Source organism: Primulina eburnea, chromosome 11, assembly GCF_022965805.1.
Source record: "Primulina eburnea isolate SZY01 chromosome 11, ASM2296580v1, whole genome shotgun sequence".
In the NCBI taxonomy this organism is placed as follows: Eukaryota; Viridiplantae; Streptophyta; class Magnoliopsida; order Lamiales; family Gesneriaceae; genus Primulina; species Primulina eburnea.
This window is the reverse complement of record NC_133111.1, coordinates 31,512,386-31,535,892: the sequence shown is the minus strand read 5'-3', so window position 1 is coordinate 31,535,892 and position 23,507 is coordinate 31,512,386. Positions and strand designations below refer to the sequence as shown.

General features: G+C 36.7%; 1 protein-coding gene across 1 annotated transcript; it reads right to left on the bottom strand.

Annotated features, from left to right (window-relative positions):
- Positions 1 to 2,471: 2,471 nt before the first annotated feature.
- Positions 2,472 to 4,075, bottom strand: LOC140805076 (aquaporin PIP1-2). The gene is made up of 4 exons (XM_073161261.1): positions 3,636 to 4,075; positions 3,171 to 3,466; positions 2,912 to 3,052; positions 2,472 to 2,781 (listed from the first exon to the last, which is right to left on the bottom strand). Exons 1-4 carry the CDS (start codon positions 3,964 to 3,966, stop codon positions 2,689 to 2,691), a joined length of 861 nt encoding a protein of 286 aa, XP_073017362.1. The 5' UTR covers positions 3,967 to 4,075; the 3' UTR covers positions 2,472 to 2,688.
- Positions 4,076 to 23,507: the final 19,432 nt, after the last annotated feature.

Genomic DNA, 23,507 nt, shown 5'->3' with positions numbered 1-23,507 from the left:
AGTAGGTGGGCAGCAGGTATTTCCAAGTACTTGTAATACTATCATCAGAAACTTGTGCCTTTTTTTGACTCATTCTCACGTTCAAGTAGAGGGGAGAGAAGGAAATGTAAATCTTGTGTTATGTATTTTGTGTGCACTTTACCTCAATTAGTGTTAAGCTTTTAAATAGGAAATATATGTACACAACAAACTCATTTTATTCAGCCGAAACAAATCAATCAAACCTCACATAAATTGATGTAATGCAAGGAGTAAGATGACTGTGCACGAAATGAGTAAACATTCCTGTAGCACATCAATAACAAATCTTTTGGTGGTTGGATATAGTAAATGCATGTAATCATTACATAGTTACTTCATTTAACCAAAACATAGTCGAGCAGAGTTACTAATTGGAAGAATGACCGATATGCCATCACCGAAGATCAGTTGAAGGGAAATAGGTACATTGAAATAAATGAACAGAGAGGAAACACACAGGCATTCGATGTTGGGCATTAATAATGACACATACATGACATTTGAAGAATCATCTACGATATCTTAAAATAAAATATGTGATCGGAGATCAATACACATTAGTACACTGAATAAAAACAAAATATATATAACTAAATTGCATGAAAAACAAGTGTCAAGGTTGTTGGATGTAAGCAAATATAGATATATTGCATCAACTTGATTGAAGTACGACGATTGTTACATTCAAGTACCGACGTAAGAAGCACAATAAAGCAAAACATAAACCCACGGAAATGATCCCACGGCATTTCTATCTTAAACGATCCCAATGCATAGTTTTCTAACAAAGACGCGATTTGAGACATGCATCGTACTTGGACAGAATTAAAATTAATATTGCTAAAAGGAGGACACAAAGCAATGAGGAGAAGCAACCAAAACAACAACATATTTGATCCCCAGTTAATTTATGGGGTGGTCGGACATGCATGTCAATGTCTGAGGGCGAGATTGACCTGTGTTCGATGTTAGACGTCGATGACTCAGCTTTGTTTGAAGACTCATTCATGGGAGCCTCAGCGTGCACGTTTTTTCTTTTAACAAAGTTGGTCGATGGTGTACCACTTGACACACTTCCATTAAAAATTGGATCCATAGTAGACATGCTTTGGATTCCATGGTATTCATCATACCATATGAATTTGTTTGGATGCTTCAAAGCTGCCGGACAGATGTAGTAATACTTCATGGGACGGGTAGCAAATTCTCCAGCCTGCCTTAGAATCATCAAACCATGCCCACACTGACATTGTGGTGGATTTCGTAATTCCATAGCAATCTGCATAATAAATGTTCAAAATCATATACCAACATAAGTGCATTCAAGAAGGTTGTGGTGAAATGAAACTACAGAGAGAAGGAAAAAAAAATGGCAGTATCGGAACTTGATTATTCACTGAGAATCTCAACAACAATGTGTAACTGAATTGTTTTTCGCAAAAATCAGTTTGGTGGACATATCGTCGACATACTGCTCGTAAACATATGTACGCTCAACATAATTTAACAATAAATGGCCAATATTTGAACAGATTTAACAATATCGTCGAATTTTTGTGTCCTTCAATCAGATTTCCGAAAAAAAAAAGAAGGACAACAGTGCGAAAAAAAAATCTTAACAGACACAAAAAATTTTACCAGCTGCAACAAGAACTTAAGATTTAAAGAAGAAGAACATGCTACTAGATCTATAAAAAAAAAGAAGCTTCACAGACCTAGAATGACGTCGCAAACCAAACTGAAATGCGTCGAACGAATGAAACAAAAAGCTTCAGCAACTTGAGAGCCCACCCTTTTCTTCACAGCATTGTTGATTCACACTCTGATCTGATGTAATGGTCGTAGAGAAGAAGAAGAGGAAGGTTTCGTCCAGGTTTGAAAAAGAGAAATCGGGAATGGGAGATTGCTTTACTGGAGCAATATTGGTGAAAGTGACAAATGAGCTGTAAAATATTTTCGAAAAATGTGCAAGGGCATTACAGTACTTAAGACTCATATTTTTTTTTGGGGGGTTGATGTATATTTGTGCTTCAAATTTTGTCATAATTTACCAAACACCATATATGAAATCATGGGCAGTGTAGTCATCCATAACTTAAGTCTTACAATCAGTAGTACATCAGATCCTCGGTTTACTCAATCCACCGAGAGAAACAGGGCCTTTGCGTGTTAAAATACTACTACAATATAATAATTGAGTAGTTATTTAGGATCGTAAACGGATAGATTAAAATACTAATAAATTTTCTTAAAACGAACTTGAAAATGAAGCCTAACCTAAATATCCCAAGTCAAATGCATTACTCCGGGTCACCAGACCCTACACCGAGAGAAGCACGCCCGATGTCATCTCATATTCTGAGGATCCAATCGTCAAGTTTCGGCTATTGTTTAGAGAAGGTTTTTGTAATAGCACTACGCAACTTGTGGAGGCCAAGCAAGAAAGTGAAAGAAGAGAGACAATGTAGGACTGGTCGGCTCTATTATTATTACAAGTTGCCATTTCACATCCATAAAAGTATTACAATGACACCATAGCCAACCAAACATGTGGGGATAAGATTACACAATTGATGACTCCAAATGCATACGTACAACAACAAAGGAAACAAAGTAAAAAAGCATCGGCCAGTTGTTGAAGGGAGTGTGTTTGTCTCGGCAGAAAAATCACCTAGACTTGAATGGAATGGCTCTGATCACCACTACATGGTAGAGAGCTGCGAGTGCTGCCCCGACGAATGGTCCAACCCAGTACACCCACTGCAATACCCATCAAATAGATCAGTAAATCTTGTGTGACAACAAGTGCTAAAGATTCAAGTTTCCTTCCCTCCCATTTTTTCGAATTTTTTGGAAAGAAATATGAACAAGACAAGGATAATTAGCGTACATGATCATCCCAAGCATGGTCTTTGTTGTAGATGATGGCTGCTCCAAGACTCCGGGCGGGGTTGATACCCGTGCCGGTGATGGGGATGGTGGCCAAGTGCACCAAGAACACCGCGAATCCGATAGGCAGAGGTGCCAGAATCTGAAAAAATATCACTGAATTACCATCTTGCAAATAAGATGCATATTTTTAATAGAATATACACAACAAAACCATGGAATCGCCACTCATATAAACAAGGTGATGATTGAGGACGTACGGGGACGTGGGAGTCTCTGGCGCTACGCTTGGCGTCGGTTGCGGAGAAGACGGTGTAAACAAGCACGAAAGTGCCAATGATTTCGGCACCAAGGCCATCCCCCTTGGTGTAGCCAGGGTTGATGGTGTTGGCGCCACCGCCCTTTGTCTCGTAGAGGTTCTTGTTGAATCCCTTAACCACACCCGCACCACAGATGGCCCCCAGGCATTGCATCACCATGTAGAACAGGGCTCGTGTTAGGGACAGTTTCCTCGCCAAGAACAGCCCGAATGTCACCGCCGGATTGATGTGCCCCCCTGTAATTTCATCAAAACATCGAGATTTTGATTTAGAAACGACCCATAAATTCTAACATGATTTTTTTTTTTATCGAATATCGACGATTTCTCGGCCATCGCCGCTGTTGGGAAAGAAGTTAATTTAGATTTAACAGTTTCACACAGTAAATTCAGCCAAGAAGATAACCTGAAATCCCAGCAGTGCAGTAAACAAGAGCAAAAATCATGCCACCAAAAGCCCAAGCGATGCCTTGAATGCCAACAGTCCTGCACTTGGAGTCGGCCTTTTGATATCCCATGACTGTCAAAATAGTCACGTACAGAAACAGAAAAGTGGCGATAAATTCAGCAATCCCGGCTCTGTAAAAGGACCAAGAACTCAGCTCTCCTGGCTCAAACAGCGGCGCTGGCGGCGGCTCCTTGTAATCCCTGTCTTCCGTCTGCGCCACCGTCCCGATCGCCTGCCTCTCCTCAAACTTATTGGCTCCAAGACGGACATCCTCCTCTTTTCCCTCCATATCTTCTCTCTTTTCACTATAAAACAAACAATAATTCTTGAATAGATCAGCTGATGGCTTTGCTCCCACTGGTAAGTGAAGACTTAAATATAGGAATAGTGGGTGGCCAATGGGGCCTAGTGACCTCCATTGATGACTCGATTTTCACTATATAATATTACCGACCATCAATAATTATGGGGTTTTGGGTTAATAATCTTGTGTGGGATTTGAAATTTGTTGGGTTGGCGAAAGCGACAACTCTGTCGTTTGGCATAGTGGAATGATCCAACCTGGCGAAACGAGGACCATAAGTGTGAGAAATGATTAATAGAATAGAATATTGGCACCGCCCACAGCTCCGTAGTGGAGGAATGCTCGAGCAGGGGCGGCGGCGGACTTGGCCCAATTCGTCCGGATAAGGAGTGATTCGAGGTGACGATTTTTACTGTTCTTACCACGTTTGAAATGGTGCTTTTTGTCTGCACTTGCGCAGAAATAATTTTTTTTAAATAGATGATTTAATCATCTATTTTAGAATAAAATACTTTTAAAAAATTGAATTTTAATGTATATAAATATGAATTTTAGAATAATTATCATATTCTATTAATCAATTTTATATTCTTACTCGAATAATTGTTCATTATGTGTAACTCTCAATGTGTATCTCATAACTCTAAATTACATATTATTCTTTTTATCGAACAATTTATCAGTAGATTTTGTGAAAATTGTGTTTGTAGTAGGGATAACGATTCTAAAATCTACGATTTTGGTATCGAACCGATTAGATGTAGTTTTGGTTCGATTTGATCATAGTTTGAATAAATTTGAACTGCAATTTATTTCTTTAGCAGTAAAAACAATAATGTTAAAACTCGTGAGATAATTAAATAAAGTGAGTTTAGGAATTTGACGATTATATTACATAATAGTATCATTATTTTTTTTCTAAAAATAAATAAAAATATAAGTGTCTAATTATAAATTAAGTAACTTAATTAGTTAGATAAATTATGTTGTCTAAATATAGCACAAGCTCTCAACGTATTATACGGTTTCAATTATGGATTCAACTGATGTCTTTTATTTCTAGGAACTGAAATCTAACACAAAGGTCTTGATTCTAATTTTGAGAACTTCTTCAGTTTCAGTTTCAGTTTCAGTTTCAGTTTCAGTTTCGGTTTCGGTTTCGGTTTCGATTTCGATTATTTAGAGATAGTTTCAGCTTGAAGTTATGGTTCCAAATGATTCGTAGGGGGTGTATTCATTCAATACTTTCAAAGACTTTTAATGACTTTTTTAAATGATGGACTTTTGTGGAGTTGATGGATTTTTATTGACTTTTATAGAATCTCATAGAATTGTAAAACAAATTTCATAGACTCTTATAGACTCTTTTTCAAGATTTTTGTAAACTTTTTCATAGAATTATGTGAATTTTGTAGTTTATAATTGTGATTTATTTTTTATTAAATTTTTTAAAATAATTATTGGACATAGATAACATTTTCAATTTTAAATTATTATTTTTATTTATGAATGTAAATGAATTTTACTTATTTAAAAGTTAAATCAATTTAATTTGTAAAAAACGACAAATGAACTATCCAATTTATTGAAATCAAAATTTCAATTCTTTATGTAAATTCAACATATTAATGAATAATAGTTTTATAAGTTAACAATAAAATTTTATTAAAAAACACTTAAAATAATGAGTAGTCTTTTATTAAAAAAAATCTAATCATTACTGACAATTTGATCAACATCGTTCTACATTCCATTGGCTATGATATATCTCCATGTATTAGCATTTGCTCGTTGTTGTTGTTGAGTATTAAATAACTGATCAAAGTCGTCACCTTCATAAAGTTGTGCTAATGAAGAAAATTGAGCTTCATTATCTAGTTGAATTTGAAATTCATCAAATTGACACTTCTTTCAAAGAAAATTGTGTAATATAGCACATGCCAATGCAAGCCCTGTTAGGGGTGGGAAAAAATACCGAATTTTCGGTATACCGAGATTACCGTAACAAAAAATATTGAATTTACCGAATTTTAAGTATACCGAAGATTTCGGTACGGTACGGTAACAATACCGAATTTTTCGGTACGGTAATGATATCTAATTTGAAAATTTTTTTAAAAATAAAATTTTATATAATAATTAATAAAAAAATTAAATTTTAGTTTTTAAAAAAGTACAAATAAAAGGAAAAATAAATAGATGAGAAAAGAATGAAAGTTTGTATTAAATGTACATCCAAATCTTTAGATTGAATCAAAGACTTTTGTTGACATTTTATTGTTGTACTTTAGGCTATAATTCTTGTGCTTAATAGGATTCCATAGAGTCATTAAAAGTCTATTGACATTTTGAATACCTATAGACTTTTGTAGAGTTTTTAAAAGTCAAGTTTGAATACCACATGACTTTTTAAAATTCTACAAAAGTTTACATTGAATATCACACAACTTTTATGGAGTATATAAAAGTCTAGTTTGAATATCTCTAAACTTTTAAATTCCAAAAAATCATTAAAAGTCTATAACCAATACACCCCGGTCATGTTTCATCGAGGGATTTTATTATAAATTGAGAAATTAAATAAAATAACTAGAAATCCGTCACATTGACTAAGTATACCTCTTGTAATATATAATTGTAAGGCTATAAGTTGAAAAATATTTTTTTTATAAAAAAAAAAACACTTTCATGCTTGTTCAAAGAACAATTTACGTGTACGGAGATCATACTGTGTCAGTTGGGTATTGGGTAGGCGGTGTGAATATTGTCATTACCAAATAATTATGTATATTCATTCCACAACAATTATTTCTTTATATATATGACGTCATGAATATCATTATTTAAGTTTACTCTGTAATAAGTAATCTGTGATTGATAATAATAAAAAAAACGTTGTGACTTGTGAGATCAGACAAGTAATGAATGCGTTCAAATTTATTAATGATCATATCTACTTAAAGAAAGTATAAAATTTTGGTGATTATTGTTTAAAATATTCAATAGTGTTGTAAATAAGAGTCGAAAACATTGAAAATTAGTATATGCTGATGTATGTATTGATATAATTATTTTCAAATAAATTTTATAAATAAGTCTCTCAATTTGTGAAAAATATATACAAATGAGTGGAGAATATTTTATAAAGTGTGTAGTTTAATATATTTTGTGAGTTTGAGATTTTATTTTTTTACCGTAAATTTTTATTTTTAACACGTTATAAGTACGATAATCGAAGGTTCTCTATATTTTTCCAAACTCCAGAACACAAGAAAAAGTATCATCATGTCAAATTTAGCAAAGCTCGAATTCGTTGCGCTCCATATTACGGGAAAAAATTTTATGCCATGGACTTTCGATGTAGAAATACATCTTGAGTCATTAGGTTTAAATGAGTCCATTAAAGAAAATAGTATCTCATTATCACAAGAAAAAACAAAAGTTATGATATTTTGCGTCGACATATTTATGGAGGATTAAAATGTAAACATGTCATTGAAAAAGATCTGATAGGATCGGTTATTGACTAAGGAGTGTTTAGAAGGGAGGGTTGAATAAACACTTCTATGAATATAAAAGTTCTTTGAAAAAGATAGTTCAGTTTTATTACAAACTGAACTAAATATCCCGTCGGTCAATAACAATCAGTTAAACTGAATAAGCAGTTGCGGAAAATAAACTGATTGAAAGATAGAATATCTAACTGAAAATGAAAGGCTACAGTAAAGACAACACAATATGTTTCTGGATGTTCGGAGATTTGAATAACTCCTACGTCACCCCTTCTATCTCAAGGATAGGATATTCACTAAAAGACTTTGATCGAGTACAACACTTGTACAGACCCACTTCAGTTAGGACTTATCTATTGCCTAAACTGAAACTCTTAGTATAATACAATGATCTCTGTAAGTAACTGAACTTTAGCACTTGTTGAATTATCAATATTACAGAGTGCTAGTTTGCTCAACTTGTAGCCTTGATTGCTACGAATAAGTCTAATAAGAGTGAACTGAGATTTTGACAGAGTAATAGCAAGTTTGAAATTGATAGATCGTTGTTCTTCAACTGCTCTTTTGTCATATTTATAGAATTGTCTTTCAACGGTAACTTTGAATTTATGTATCCGTTGATTGCTTCTTCAATATTCCTTTGGGCAATGTTCTCTTCATTGATTGTGATACGGCGTCTTAAATGCAATAGCCGAAACACATTGTTCTATGTTGTAGTGATCGAGGTGAGACTTTCCATATTCAGTTGCTGATATGATCTTTCCCGAGGTATCTTCAGTTGAGAGATTTTAATATTTTCGGCTGAATGTTTTAACTGATCAGTTCTCAACTGATCAGTTTGTGTTAACTGATTTCAGTTGATAAGTCCAGCTGCCGAATCAGCTGCCGAATTTGCTTTCGCGTATTAGATGATTTAATCGATTGATTTATGTTTTTGTCAAACTCCAGAATTTAGTTTCCAACAATTTTCCCCTTTATGGTGTTTGACAAAACCAAGAGATTTAACTCAGCTCTTTGTTGATAATAGATTACGCAACTGAATCATAGAATAGCTGGGTTCCTTGTAGATAATATAAAGTCTGAGAAAATGATATCAGTTGATAATAATAATCTGATTACTTCTTCAACTAATTTTTCAGCACAACTGAATCATAAAATAACTGGACAAATGATATCAATTGCTTCAGTTGCTTTCCCCCTTTTTGTCAAATACCTCCATTCTGTCTGAGAGCTTTCTAACATCGATGGATAGAAGTTTTACATCTGAGGAGATACTTGTGGCCATAGTGGTGAAAGAAGTCTGCAGTAATTCTATCTTCTTTGAAACAGAGGTTTCCAGTCGTCCAATTCTTTGACTGTTTACATCCTGATTTGTAGAGAAAGAGTTGATGAGTCCCTTCTTCATATCTGTTACAGTTTGGATAAGAGAGTCCATATTGGCTTGAAGTTTATTCATTTTCTCTAAGTTGGATGCCTGTGAATGGTCCAGCTTTAGAGTGTGAGATAGTTGTGTGTTCTGAATTTTGGAGATGGTAGAGATCATTTGCTCCATATTATTCTGTAGGTGCTGAACTTCTTCCAAGATAAGTGCAACATCTGAAGAAGATGAAGGAGGAGACTGATAAGATGTTCCTGGTTCTTTAGAGATGTGCTCAGAAATGACCAAAGTTTGATCAGTTGAGACTGATTCAATAACATTTTGAACTGAAATTTCAGTTTCAGTTATTTCTCCTTGAACTGGAATATCATCAGCAGTGATTTCATCTAAATCCTGAGGTGATGAAGAAGGGTTCTGTTCAGCAGATGATAAAAGCACTGAAGTTGGTGCCTCTTCAGGATGATTGATTAAAGTGTCTGGCTCATTAGTGGGGTGAACCGGATCAGTAGATAGATCAGGTTGTACAGATTCAATAGTGACCTCCGGATTGATTTGATCAGCAGAGTGATCAACTGTGGAAAATTCCTGAACAACTGACTGAATAACTTCATCAATGTTTCCCAATTTCAGCTCAGCCTCAGAATACATCTTAGGAATATTAGTTGTAGGTGCTGTGTCGGATGAAGATGGAGCAATTGATGAAATACCTTTTGGTTGAGATGAAGAATCAGCAAGATCCGTGACTGGGTTTCCAACTGAATGATCAGCTGGAGCTTCTTCAGCAATTTTTTGAGACATCTCTGGGATGATCAGCTCTTGACCCATTTCCCAGTCTTTAATTTCTGCTTGTAGTGTTATCAGATCTGTTTCCAATTGAGCATAGGCTGCTTTGTCGTTGAATGCAGTTGGACTAAGGGGATTAAAGTTTTGCCTGAGTTCAGAAACTATTTGCTGCAACTTTTGTTCCCGATGTAAGTTAAAGAAATATTTCTTCCTTTGCAAAGCTTGCTGAATAGAGGAGGCCTTAACTATTTTGAGCACTAATCGTTCTAGATCAATAAATCTTTTCAACTTTGATTTATTGCGCAGTTCCTTAGCAAAAACATTAACTCTGAAATTGACCCATTTCTCAAAAACTTGGTGCTTCTCTGCTGCAAATGTATTGACTTCTTGCCAGATAAGGTCAATATGAGTCTGAATTGCATTTGAGGGCCTGGGTTCTTCTTGAAGTTTACTCTTGCCCTTAGAGTCACTTAAAATGTGTGGAATAGTTAATCCTGATGTAGTTGCGTCAATATTTTCTCTGAGTATTATTCCGGTGGGTCTGGCAAATGGTAAAGAAGAGTAAGGTGAGATACTAATCAGTGGTGCTTTGACCCCTGGAAGTTTTGATGATTTGCTGGATGCAGTGATGTTTGGCAGTAATGAGGATAACGGTAACTGATCCTCAGTTAAGGATGCAACTGAAACTTCCTTTGAGAAAACATCCTGGATTGGCTGTTGAGTTCCTGTATCCATTACCTGATCAGTGGATGTGGGTTTAACATGATCAATTGATTTGGTCTTCAGTGTCCTTGGTTTCTTGACAATTTGAAGAGGTAGAGTCTTCTGACTATCAGAATCACTGAGAGTCAGTTTGCGTTTTGACTCTTTCTTCTTTGTCAAGTTCTTGGCAACTTTGACTGATTTGGGAGCAGCCTGCTCCATCCCAATTTCCTTTTTGATCTTGATGAATTTCTCAGAGGAAAGATCTAATTTGGTTTTGGATGCTAGAATGTTTTTAGCATTGAATACCTTGAATCTTGTTAATCTGTCAGAATCATCAGCAATTAACCCTTGGTTTTTCAGCAGATAACTGAGCTGGACAGCAAAACCTTTGGATTGCTTAGCAGAAGAGAACATGTTCTTCAAAATAGTGAATAGAAGATGCTTCCAGTTGATTCGTCGTCCAGTCATGATTACGGTGATGAGCTGAAACTTTTTCAGAGTCAGAGCAGCAAACGACCCAGCCTTCGCCAAAAGCCCTTTGGCTACAATATCTGCCAGCAGTTGCACTTCGTGCTTTAACTCCTTCTTTGGATCGGAAACTTTGATTTTCCTTCCATCTGCAGAGAGTAAAGTTTGCATCTCTTCGACTTCCGATGCCTGGATCTCAGAAATTTGTGCTAGCCCATCAGAAGGCAGTGAAAACAAATTTCCAAAATAATCTTCAGAGATGATCATTAGTTTGTTATTGATGGTAGCAGCAATGTTTTCATCAGAATTGATGAATCCTGTTGAATAGAAGTTGTGAAGCTCTTTGGGATAAATTTCCTGAGCGTAGAGACCCAGAAAGGGTTTTAAGCCTGCTGATTCTAGTTGCTGAAATACTTTCTTTACATCAGCGTCTGTAATGGTCATAATTGAGTTGAAGTTGATAGCCATGGCGTTCAAAAGATGTGCTGGAATCTGGTTTGCCATTTGAAAGTGTTAGAAATTCTGATATTTCTCAAGATAAAAATTAGGAGAAGTGAGAGTTCTTTAGAAAGATAAAATTCTCGTAAAGGAAAACTGAGATGAAGCGGGAAATAGTACTAATGTTTATGACTGTTTGAATTCTCGGACACGTGTCAGTCCAGTAAAATGTTGAGTAAAAATATGTGTACGTGTACTGTAATTTTGTGTGTAAAATAATGAGCGGTTAAAAATGTGTACATGTTATAAACTGAAATTCATCATAAATTAGCAGACAGTCATGTCATTTGATGTGTAATATAATAGGTTTAATTATTTAACTTTGATGAGAAGATTAGTTGAATAATCAACTGAACGACCAGTTAGGGAAAACTGATTCCTTTCAGTTGAGAATTCACTAATAACTGTCTTCTCAGTTAACTTCTTAAACCTTCATTCCCCCTAAATAGATGCATTAAATAAAATAATCTTGATTAAGGAAATTCCAAGGCTTTTAATCGTCTTTTAAAGGAGTGTCCTTTCATCTTCTTTGACCTGGCCTATAAATAAGAGTAGAGAAGTTAGTCACAAGCATCAGCAGAAAATACTCAAAGATGGCAGGAGCAAGTAGTTCAAACGTTGATCCTTTTTCGCTGGAAGCACAGAAAGCTGCTATGGAAGACAAAGTTTTCTATGCTAGTCTTCCCTACTGGGAAGAATTACTGGAGCTCGAGCTCCTGTATAATTTAGGAAGGGTTACTTCGTTCAGGCGGATGGCCCAACTGAGAGAAGTGCGAAAGCACTTAAAGATTTCTGCAGAGGTGGATGCCTTCAAGGAAGGCCATCTCTATGAGCTGATGCTGCGCAAGGAGTTGGAGACTCTAAACAGCATTGCTTCTTCACATAGTTTCTGCAAAACTTCGTCCTCAGCACTAGCTGTTTGGATGAATATGTGGATAGCTAGTGTGAAGGAAACTTATGATAATGTAATCCTTTCAAATATTTATGGATGAATAAAATATTTATTGCATCGTTTTGTTTTATTTCTTCACACAATTATTTGTTATATGATCTAATGAAATGCTAACAGTCACCAGTTTTGATAAGTAAACAAATGAACTGAAAAAAAAAAAACTTATTTTCATAAGTTGATAATGAAACAACTAATAAAATTCAAACTGTTATCAGTTGACAATGATCAACTGATATCTTAAATGTCCTCGGTAAATGTGAGAGACGCTTTAATTGACTTGTGATTCTTCAACTTCTTCAACACCTTTTTCTTATAAATGAGATGATAGTGATAAAAATGTGATTCCACATCAGTTCAAAAGTATTTCAACATGTCTGATTCAGATGCATGCAGTAGCACTCACGTTCATGTGACTGATCAGTCAGCCCCTCGCTTAACTGAGATCAAAAGAAAAATGGAAAGATATGTTTTTCAAAAGGTATTGACAACCTGGGAAAAGATTTATGAACTGAAGATGGTGAGTGATAGTGGTGTCATTCCTACTCGTGCTCAGGAGGCAAGAGCACTGAAATACCTTGCTCGTTTTGAGGTTAGGCATGTTAATGATTTGGTTGAAGACAAATGTCTTTTAGAAGCAATGCTATGGAAGGAGTGGCATGTTATTGATAAGATCTCAAAGTCAAGGGCATTTGCTGGAGTTCGAATTTATGAGTTAAATGATTGGGTTAGGACATGGCTAGATACAGTTGGATCTATGATTTCTTCTGTACATTGGGAACGTTGGTATTCTTAGTGAAATATTATTTTCAATTTGTTGTGTTCTTATTTTTTTTTTGCACTTAATTTTGTTAGTGAAATTATATTACTAATAATATCTTAAGATAGATCAATTAAACCAATAATATTTCGGAAATAAGAAAACTTAGCCTCTGGTAATGGTTTTGTGAAGATGTCTGCTGCTTGTTGTTCCGTTGAGACGTATTCTAATCTGATGTTCTTCTTCAGTGCATGATCTCTGATGAAATGATGTCTGACATCTATATGCTTAGTCCTGGAGTGAAGAACTGGATTGTATGTAATAGCAATTGTACTCGTGTTGTCACAGAATATTGGTGATTCCTTTGCATCAACACCATAATTTTTCAATTGTTGCTGAATCCAAAGTAATTGGGCACAACAGCTTCCAGCAGCAAGATATTCTGCTTCAGTTGTGGAAGTTGCTATGGATGTTTGCTTTTTACTAAACCAAGAGATCAGTCTGTCTCCAAGAAACTGACATGATCCACTTGTACTTTTCCGATCAAGCTTGCATCCTGCATAATCTGCATCTGAATAGCCAACTAAATTGAAAGATGAGTCTTTAGAGTACCATAATCCAACATTTTTCGTGCCTTTAAGATATTTCAAGATACGTTTGGCAGCAGAAAAGTGTGATTGCTGAGGATTAGCTTGAAATCTTGCACATATGCATACAGCAAACATAATATCAGGGCGACTAGCAGTTAGGTACAATAATGAACCTATTAAACCTCTGTATAGTGTCGTCTCAACTGATATTCCCCCTTGATCAGTGTCTAATTTAACTGATGAGCTCATTGGAGTGCTTGCTGCTGAACAAGATTCCATGCCAAATTTCTTCAGCAATTCCTTGGTATATTTGGTTTGACTGATAAATGTTCCTGAATCCAGTTGCTTCACTTGTAAACCAAGAAAGAATGTCAGCTCACCCATCATGCTCATCTCGAAATTATCCTGCATCAACTTGGAAAATTTCTTGCACAATTTGGGGTTAGTTGACCCAAAAATAATGTCATCAACGTAAATTTGAACAAGTAAGATATGATCATTTTTCGAAAATTTAAACAAAGTCTTATCAACTGATCCAACAGAAAAATCATGATCAGTTAGGAATTTTGAAAGGGTTTCATACCAAGCTCTTGGAGCTTGTTTGAGACCATATAACGCTTTGTTCAAATAATAGACATGATCAGGATAGTTATGATCGACAAAACCTGGAGGTTGTTCAACGTAGACTTCTTCCTGCAATTGGCCATTTAGGAATGCACTTTTCACATCCGTTTGATAGACTTTAAAGTTCTTGAAGGATGCATAGGCAAGAAATATTCTGATTGCCTCCTGTCTTGCAACTGGTGCATATGTTTCATCATAATCAATTCCTTCTTCTTGTCTATATCCTTGTGCCACTAGCCTTGCTTTGTTGCGCACAACTGAACCATCTTCATTCAGTTTGTTTCTGTACACCCATTTTGTTCCTATAACAGTTTTAAAAGCTGGTCTTGGAACTAAGTTCCAGACATTGTTATGAACGAACTGATTTAGCTCTTCTTGCATTGCATTAATCCAATTTGGATCAGCAAGAGCTTCGTCAGTTTTTGTTGGTTCTAATTGAGATACAAAAGCTGAATGAGTAAATAGATTGAGCATCTGATTTCTTGTTCTTACTGGATCAGATGGGTTACCTATTACCAGTTCTGGAGGGTGTGATTTCTTCCATCTAAGTTCAGCATTTGTTGCTACACTGTCAGCAAATTCTTCGTTAGGTAACTGAATGTTCTCAGTTTCAGTTGGAGCTAATTCAGTTGTTAACTGATTCACATTAGTTTGCTCCACTAAATGATTGTCAAGATTTGCTTCTAATTCAGCTGGTTGATCCAATATCTCAGGTTCAGATGTATGAAGGATATTTTGATTATTACGACTTTCGTCTGAGTCATCATCTTCCAGACTGATATCTGTAAATTGATCAGCTAGCACAACTTGATCAGTTGGCTTATCAATTAGTGTCGTTTCATCAAAATCAACATGTGCAGATTCTTCGACATTTAAGGTTTTCTTATTAAATACTCTGTAAGCTATGCTAACTGATGAATATCCAAGGAAAATTCCTTCTGCAGATCTTGCATCAAAAGCCTTTAAATAATTTTTACCATTATCATGAATGAAGCATTTACAGCCAAATATTTTGAAGTAAGTGATTATGCTTTTTCTTCCATGCCAGATCTCATATGGTGTTTTCATGTGGTTCTTATTAATCATTGATCTGTTCTGAGTATAGCATGCAGTGTTTACTGCTTCTGCCCAAAATCTTTGAGAAATACCAGAATCAGCAAGCATTGTTCTAGCAGCTTCTTTAAGAGTCCGATTTCTTCTCTCAGCTACACCGTTTTGCTGAGGTGTTCTTGCTGCTGAGAGCTCATGCTTGATTCCAGTATCTTCTAAAAAGCTTGAAAGTGTTTGATTGATGAATTCAGTTCCTCGATCAGATCTGATTCGATCAATTCCAACTGATTTTTCATTTAAAAGTCTTTTGAAGAGTTTAATCAGTTGTGCAGTCGTATGGTCTTTGGATTTGAGAAATATAACCCAAGTAAATCTTGAAAAGTCATCTACGACCACCAAGGTGTATTTCATTCCTCCTAAGCTCATGACTGGTATTGGACCAAAGAGATCCATGTGCAATAATTCTAAGCATCGGGATGAAGATTTACAGCCTTTGTTTTTGAAAGAGGATCGTACTTGTTTTCCATACTGACATGCTGAGCAAAGTTTTTCTTTTGAAAAATTTATTTTGGGCAAACCAGTTACAAGTTCATGCTTACTCAGATAGGTAAGGGATTTAAAATTTAAATGATTTAACCTTTTATGCCACAACCAGTTTTGAGATGATTTAGATGCAATAAAGCATACTGGTGTATAAGGTTGATCATTCCAGCTGACTTTGTAAATGTTTCCACACCTTTTGCCAGTTATAATAATCTCTTCAGTTGAGTTTTTGACTGAACAGGAGTGTTTGTCAAACTGAACTGAGAATCCATTATCGCATAACTGACTAATACTTATCAGATTATACTTGAGATTCTCGACTAATAAAACAGCATGAATGGTGAAGTTACCATGGATAAGCTTACCCTTACCCACAGTTTTACCTTTGGAGTTATCCCCAAAACTGATGTTTGGACCAGTGTATTTGACCAGTTGAGATAATAAATTTGAATCTCCTGTCATATGTCGTGAACATCCACTGTCCAAATACCATATTGATCCAATGCTTGTACCTATTTTCTGCAATTAAACACAAAATAAGATTTTGGTACCTTTTTTTTTTTATTTGGGTCCAAAGTTGATTAGTCCTTTAGGAATCCAGACTTGAATCAATCTAACTGACCGTCCTGTTGCTGTATTCCATATGATCCTTCCTTGTCTGTTTGTGCTTGGTGTATGGTGTGTGGATGATACAACATGTATTTTGCCCTTTTTCAACTGATTGTTCAACCGATATCTTTTCTGAACTGGCTTACTGTTGTAGTAGTTTGAGTAGCCATTTGAATATTTTCTGCTAAGAGTTTTTAGTTGCTGACTCCATGAGTCAGTCTTACTTTTTGGATTATACCCAATCTCACATCTCTTTCCTTTATTCATATTCTGAGATGGCTGTACAATCAGTTTACTCGACTCTGCTTGTTCTTGTACCATAACTGATTTTACAAAGTGAATATATTTCCCTTTGTTCATATTCAGTTTTGGTTGAGTATCTTGGGAAGACGAATCATCTTTACTACAGAATCCTAAACCAGTTTTATCTTCAACTGATTTCTGAGAATTCTGTATATTAGTTAAAGCTTTAGATGATTTGTTCCAAGCCTGAATAAGCTCATTGTGCTTTGAATTTTCAAGCAACAATTTTTGAATCATTAATTGATCTCTGCTTCTTTCATTTCTGAGTTCAGCAATCTCCCTTTTCAGACTCAACATATCAATTGATTCATCAGTTTTTGTCTTATTGTCTTTGGGATCATCTTGCTTTGCTCTGATTTTTTCAAATGATAAGGCAAGCTTTTGATACTCACTGACCATGTCATGAAAAGTTGATATGAGTTCTTCTCTTGTTAAATCAGTTGAACTAAAATCAAATACCTGCTGATAGTTTGATTGATCTTCTATGTTATCAGCCATCAGACATTTTACTTCTTCTTCATCCTCACTAGAACTGTAAGAACTTTCTGGTTCTGACTCTTCGCTGTCAGTTTCTGCCCATTTGGCTTTGCTATCTTCAGCTAGGAGTACTTCATGTTTCTTTCTGTAAGGCTTTTAGTCGTCCTTAGATCTCTTCTTATGCTCATACACTTTCTTCTTTCTTTCAGTTGAGGCTTGATTGTCCTTTTTAGGCTTGAGACAGTTAGCAATAAAGTGACCCGATTTGCCACAGTTGTAACATACATTAGACTCTTCTCTAGAGTTGTTTCTTTGATAATTCTTCTGAAAATTTCCTTGATTTTTCCTCATGAATCTTCCAAATTTCTTAATGAATAGTGACATAGCATCATTGCTCAGTTGATCAGCAGCTTTCTCAACTGAACCAGTTGGTTCACTTCTAACAGCAGTCAAGGCAGTAGTTGCTGCTGGGGTAGATGGTTCCCCTTCTCGAGTTTGAAGTTCAAACTCATATGCTTTCAGGTCAGCAAATAAATCATGAAGTTCAACTTTGTTCAGATGTTTTGATTCCCTCATTGCCATAGTTTTGACATCCCATTCTTTGGGAAGTTCTCTGATTACTTTCAACGCTACTTCTTTATTTGTATACACTTTTCCAAGTGCATTGAGTTCGTTGATGATACAGCTGGTTCTTTCATCATATTCGTGCATTGTTTCTCCAATCTTCATTCTGATGTTGTCGAACTTCTGCACAGCAACTGAAAGTTTGTTTTCCTTGGTTTGTTCATTGCCTTCGCAAAGTTGAATTAACTTCTCCCAAATTTCTTTGGCGGTTTTGCACATTTTGATTTTACTGAACGTTACTTTGTCCAGTGTCTTATACAATATGGCTTTTGCAACATTGTCTAGATTTGACTTTCTCTTGTCCTCGGTAGTCCACTCATCTCTGGGCTTTTCAATTCGGTGAGGTGGCCCTTCAGTAATAGCAACATCTGTGTTTGCTTTCAAAATCTTCATGGGTCCGTCGGTTATAACGTACCACATGTCATCGTCTTGTGCAGCTAGATGAGCCTGCATTCTTATTTTCCAATCATCGAAATCTTCTCTGGAGAACATAGGAATCTTATTGAATGAGGACATAGTGATCAGATTGAGTATAGATAGTCTTTGATAGGATATGCCTTGCTCTGATACCACTTGATATGATCGGTTATTGACTAAGGAGTGTTTAGAAGGGGGGTTGAATAAACACTTCTATGAATATAAAAGTTCTTTGAAAAAGATAGTTCAGTTTTATTACAAACTGAACTAAATATCCCGTCGGTCAATAATAATCAGTTAAACTGAATAAGCAGTTGCGGAAAATAAACTGATTGAAAGATAGAATATCTAACTGAAAATGAAAGGCTGCAGTAAAGACAACACAATATGTTTCTGGATGTTCGGAGATTTGAATAACTCCTACGTCACCCCTTCTATCTCAAGGATAGGATATTCACTAAAAGACTTTGATCTAGTACAACACTTGTACAGACCCACTTCAGTTAGGACTTATCTATTGCCTAAACTGAAATTCTTAGTATAATACAATGATCTCTGTAAGTAACTGAACTTTAGCACTTGTTGAATTATCAATATTACAGAGTGCTAGTTTGCTCAACTTGTAGCCTTGATTGCTACGAATAAGTCTAATAAGAGTGAACTGAGATTTTGACAGAGTAATAGCAAGTTTGAAATTGATAGATTGTTGTTCTTCAACTGCTCTTTTGTCATATTTATAGACTTGTCTTTCAACGGTAACTTTGAATTTATGTATCCGTTGATTGCTTCTTCAATATTCCTTTGGGCAATGTTCTCTTCATTGATTGTGATACGGCGTCTTAAATGCAATAGCCGAAACACATTGTTCTATGTTGTAGTGATCGAGGTGCGACTTTCCATATTCAGTTGCTGATATGATCTTTCCCGAGGTATCTTCAGTTGAGAGATTTTAATATTTTCGGCTGAATGTTTTAACTGATCAGTTCTCAACTGATCAGTTTGTGTTAACTGATTTCAGTTGATAAGTCCAGCTGCCGAATTTGCTTTCGCGTATTAGATGATTTAATCGATTGATTTATGTTTTTGTCAAACTCCAGAATTTAGTTTCCAACAAGATCTTATGGCTTTATGGAAAAGATTAAAATAAATATTTGAACATATAAGAAAATTTATACTTCCGACCGCCCGTGATGAATGAAATACGTTAAGATTCTAAGATTTTAAGAAAGTCAGTGATTATAACTCGGCAATGTATCGAATAATCTCGCAATTAAAATTTTGTGGACATGAGGTTACGGAATCGAAAATGCTTAGAAAAATATTTTTTACTTTTACGCATCAAATATAACTCTACAACAACAATATAGAGTGCGTAGATTTGTGAGATATTCTGAACTTCTCACATGACTTCTTACGGCGGAAAAGAACAACGAGTTGCTCATGAGAAATCATGTAATGCTCGGAAAATTAATCCCAGTAATCGGTAATTATTGAATTATAATTTGATATGATTATGAAAGGATTAATCGGGACACGAAATACACGTATGTGTGAAAAGTGTGTGTATGTGCAAAGGAGACAGCACGCACATGCGCGGACAATGCGCGCACATGCGCGCATCAAACAGAAGGGTTCGCGCATATGCGCGAGTGATTGCGCGCATATGCGCGAAGGAGACAGTAGCCCCCCTAAATTTCGATTGGACCTCGCGCATATGCGCCGATAGCGTGCGCGCATATGCGCGAGGCGAGGTGCCAGTCACGCGCCGAGGAAGTCGCGCATATGCGCGAGACGTGTTTGGCTGAGAGTTCGCCATTTGCCCTTGTGCATGCGGGAGTTGTATATATATATATATAAACATGCAAACATTTCTTCAGAAACGGAAAAGGGAAATTGAGAGGAAATTTTGGAATTCGATTTCAATTTCAATCGTGTGATCAATCCGTCCGTCCGAATTGTAATCCGACTTCGGTAGTGAGTTTCTATCGACGTAGGCTACACTTTGACGTAAGTTTTGCTACGTTTTGACATGCTTTGAATTTAGGCTATTGTCAGATTTGGATTATGGATTGATTATAGATGGTATTGGATATGAGTTATAGATGGTAAATGTTATCTGATGAATGGGTATAGACGGGAATATTGGAATTGTACCGTTATGCCGTTGATTTTGAATTAAATTCAGATTGATCAGATTGTTATCGATTTGGGAGGTATATTGATATGAGATTATTGATATTGTGATTACCAGACAGAATGTGAATTCAGGACTTCGACTGAGCAGGAAACCGAGACTGCAACGAAAGGTATAAGTCAATGTGGTATTGGGAGATGGACTTGAGTCGGTTTAGACTTGGGTTTCCCTAAATCACATACTTTATTTTATTGCATGGATATTTGCATTACATTGATTAATGTACTTGTTCTCTTGTAGTAGATGACAGGTATTAGACAAGTTGTCTTGTGACAGAAGTGTCGGATAGTGGTGGGATCGCCACGGCACATTGCACTATGTCTCAAGATAGGATGCTAGCGATAGAGCTATAGTCCTTGACGGTTAGGTTAGGACACTGGATGTTTGGTTATATCGAGTAATGGAATATATTACGGAATTCGATATAGGAACACCATATTTGGTTATATCGAGTAAAGGGTATTGGAATTCTTATATTACGGAATTCGATATAGGAATACCAGGGCACTAGTTATATCGAGTAATAGAGATTATGGTTCCATCCTTTACGGAATTCGATATAGGAATACCACATCTGGAAACCGGGATCCCTAGACTAGGATGGAGTCTAGTCTGAATTATGTGTCGACAGTTTGATTTAATATTGTTTATGTTTCAGATTTGGATTCATATTCATGTTACCTGATTACATGCTTTATATTGTTTATATGATTGCATGTTTCATTGATTTATACTGGGGATTATATTCTCACCGGTATATCCGGCTGTTGTCTTGTCTGTATGTGTACTTGACAACAGGTGGGACAGGTCCAGGGTCGAGGAGATGAAGAGCTAGATCGTGATTAGAGTGGTGGCACCGGACTTGGACTAGATATAGGGTTAAACACTTGACTTTAGTTTTAAACCCTAGTTTGAATAAATGTTGAAATACAGGATTTGTATTTTATATACTGATATGTATATATGTTGTATGTCACTACGTTCCGCATTTAAAAAAAAAAATTTAGACCCTGTTTTAATTAATTAATTAGTCCCAATGATGATTAAGAACTTGATTAGCGTCCGGGTCCCCACAACAGGTGGTATCAGAGCGATAGATCATTGAGATTAAGATAGGAGCTAGTGAGCGGGGTAGAATGTGTTTTCTTACCTGCTTTTGATTGCTAGCATGATTCCTGTTTTAATATATGCTACCTGAATTATCTGATGTTGATATGGTCTTGTATATTATTGGAATGGATCAGCTGTAAGATGATCCAGGGAGGCTTGAAATAGGATTATTGTTGGAACTGCTAACCCTTTTGGTTATCAGATATGCCTCCGAGGAGAATGCCAGAACAGGGGAGTACCTCGAATCCTCCCATGGATGTGACACCTACAGCAATGGAGAAATTGCTGAAACGGTTCCAGTCATTTCATCCACCGACTTTGAAAGGTACGGAGAACTCCGTGGAATGTGAGAGTTGGTTGGACGACATTGAATCACTGTTTGACTCGTTGGAGTATACGGAGGAAAAGAAGGCAAAACTGATAATACACCAATTGCATGACGTTGCTAAACATTGGTGGATCACGACGAAACGGGCATTGGAACAACGAGGTACGGCCATTACCTGGAATGTGTTTAAGACTGAATTTTATCTGCGGTTCTTCCCAGTATCGTATAGGAAGGACAAGGGAGCCGAATTTGCAAACTTGAAACAGGGCCAATTAAACATTGAGGACTACGTGGCTAAGTTCTCTACACTACTTCGATTCGCTCCCCATGTCGCTGAGCATGATGAGGCCGTTGCAGACCAGTTCATAAATGGCCTGAATCCAGAAATCTTTACCCTGGTGAATACCGGAAGGCCAAATAATTTCACCGATGCCTTGAATAGAGCCAAGGGAGCCGAAGCAGGACTGATGAGACAGAGAGAGGCTTCTTTTGTGGTTCCAGTATGGGGACAACAACCACCTCCTCGATTTGAAGGTGGCAGCAGCAGCAGTACCGGAAAGAAGGATTTCTTGAAGGCTAGAGGGAAGCAATTCAAGAAATCAGGGACTACCTCGTCCAGTTCGAGTGGCTCGAGACAAATCGGCCAGAGCCAAAGTTATACTGGACCATACTGTGGTACTTGTGGAGGGAGACATTCCACAGATCAGTGCCGAGGAGTAGTTGGCAGCTGTCATATCTGTAAACAGCAGGGACACTTTGCCCGAGTGTGTCCCCAGAGGAGTGCCCAGGGATCTCAGGCAGCTGAGTCATCGGGATCCGTGGCTCAGGCAGGGAGACGATCTTCTGCCGTTCATTCCTTTCAGCCAGCACCGTCTACTCTGTCACAGCAGAGGCCAGGAGGGGGCCAGATCGCGAGCCAGCCTCCGAGACAGCAGGCCAGAGTTTTTGCTTTGACCGAGGAGCAGGCACAAGATGCACCTGAGGATGTAGTTGCAGGTAACTGTTTTATTTCTGGTTATCCTGCTTATGTACTGATTGATACTGGTGCGTCACATACTTTTATGTCTGAGCGATTTGCTTTAATGCATTCATTGCCTGTTGAGTCCTTGGCTACTGTAGTATCTGTCACGTCTCCGTTAGGAACAGGTTTGATATCGGTGAAATCTGTGAAATCTTGTAAACTGCAGTACGACGGGCATACGATTGATTTAGACTGTATGGTTCTTGGTTTATCTGATTTTGATTGTATTGTCGGCATCGACATGTTGACCAAGTACCGAGCTACAGTCGATTGTTTCCACAAGATAGTTCGATTCAGACCTGAGATGGCTAAGGAGTGGAAATTTTATGGTAAGGGTTCTCGTGTTAGAATTCCTTTGATATCTGCAATGAATATGACTCGATTATTGCAGAAGGGAGCGGATGGATTCCTGGTATATTCAGTTGATTTACTGAAACCGAGTCCATCATTGGCGGATTTGCCAGTGGTGTGTGAATTTGCTGATGTCTTCCCGGATGAGATTCCTGGATTACCTCCGATTCGAGAAATAGACTTCAGCATTGAATTGATGCCAGGAACAGTTCCGATTTCGAGGGCTCCTTAC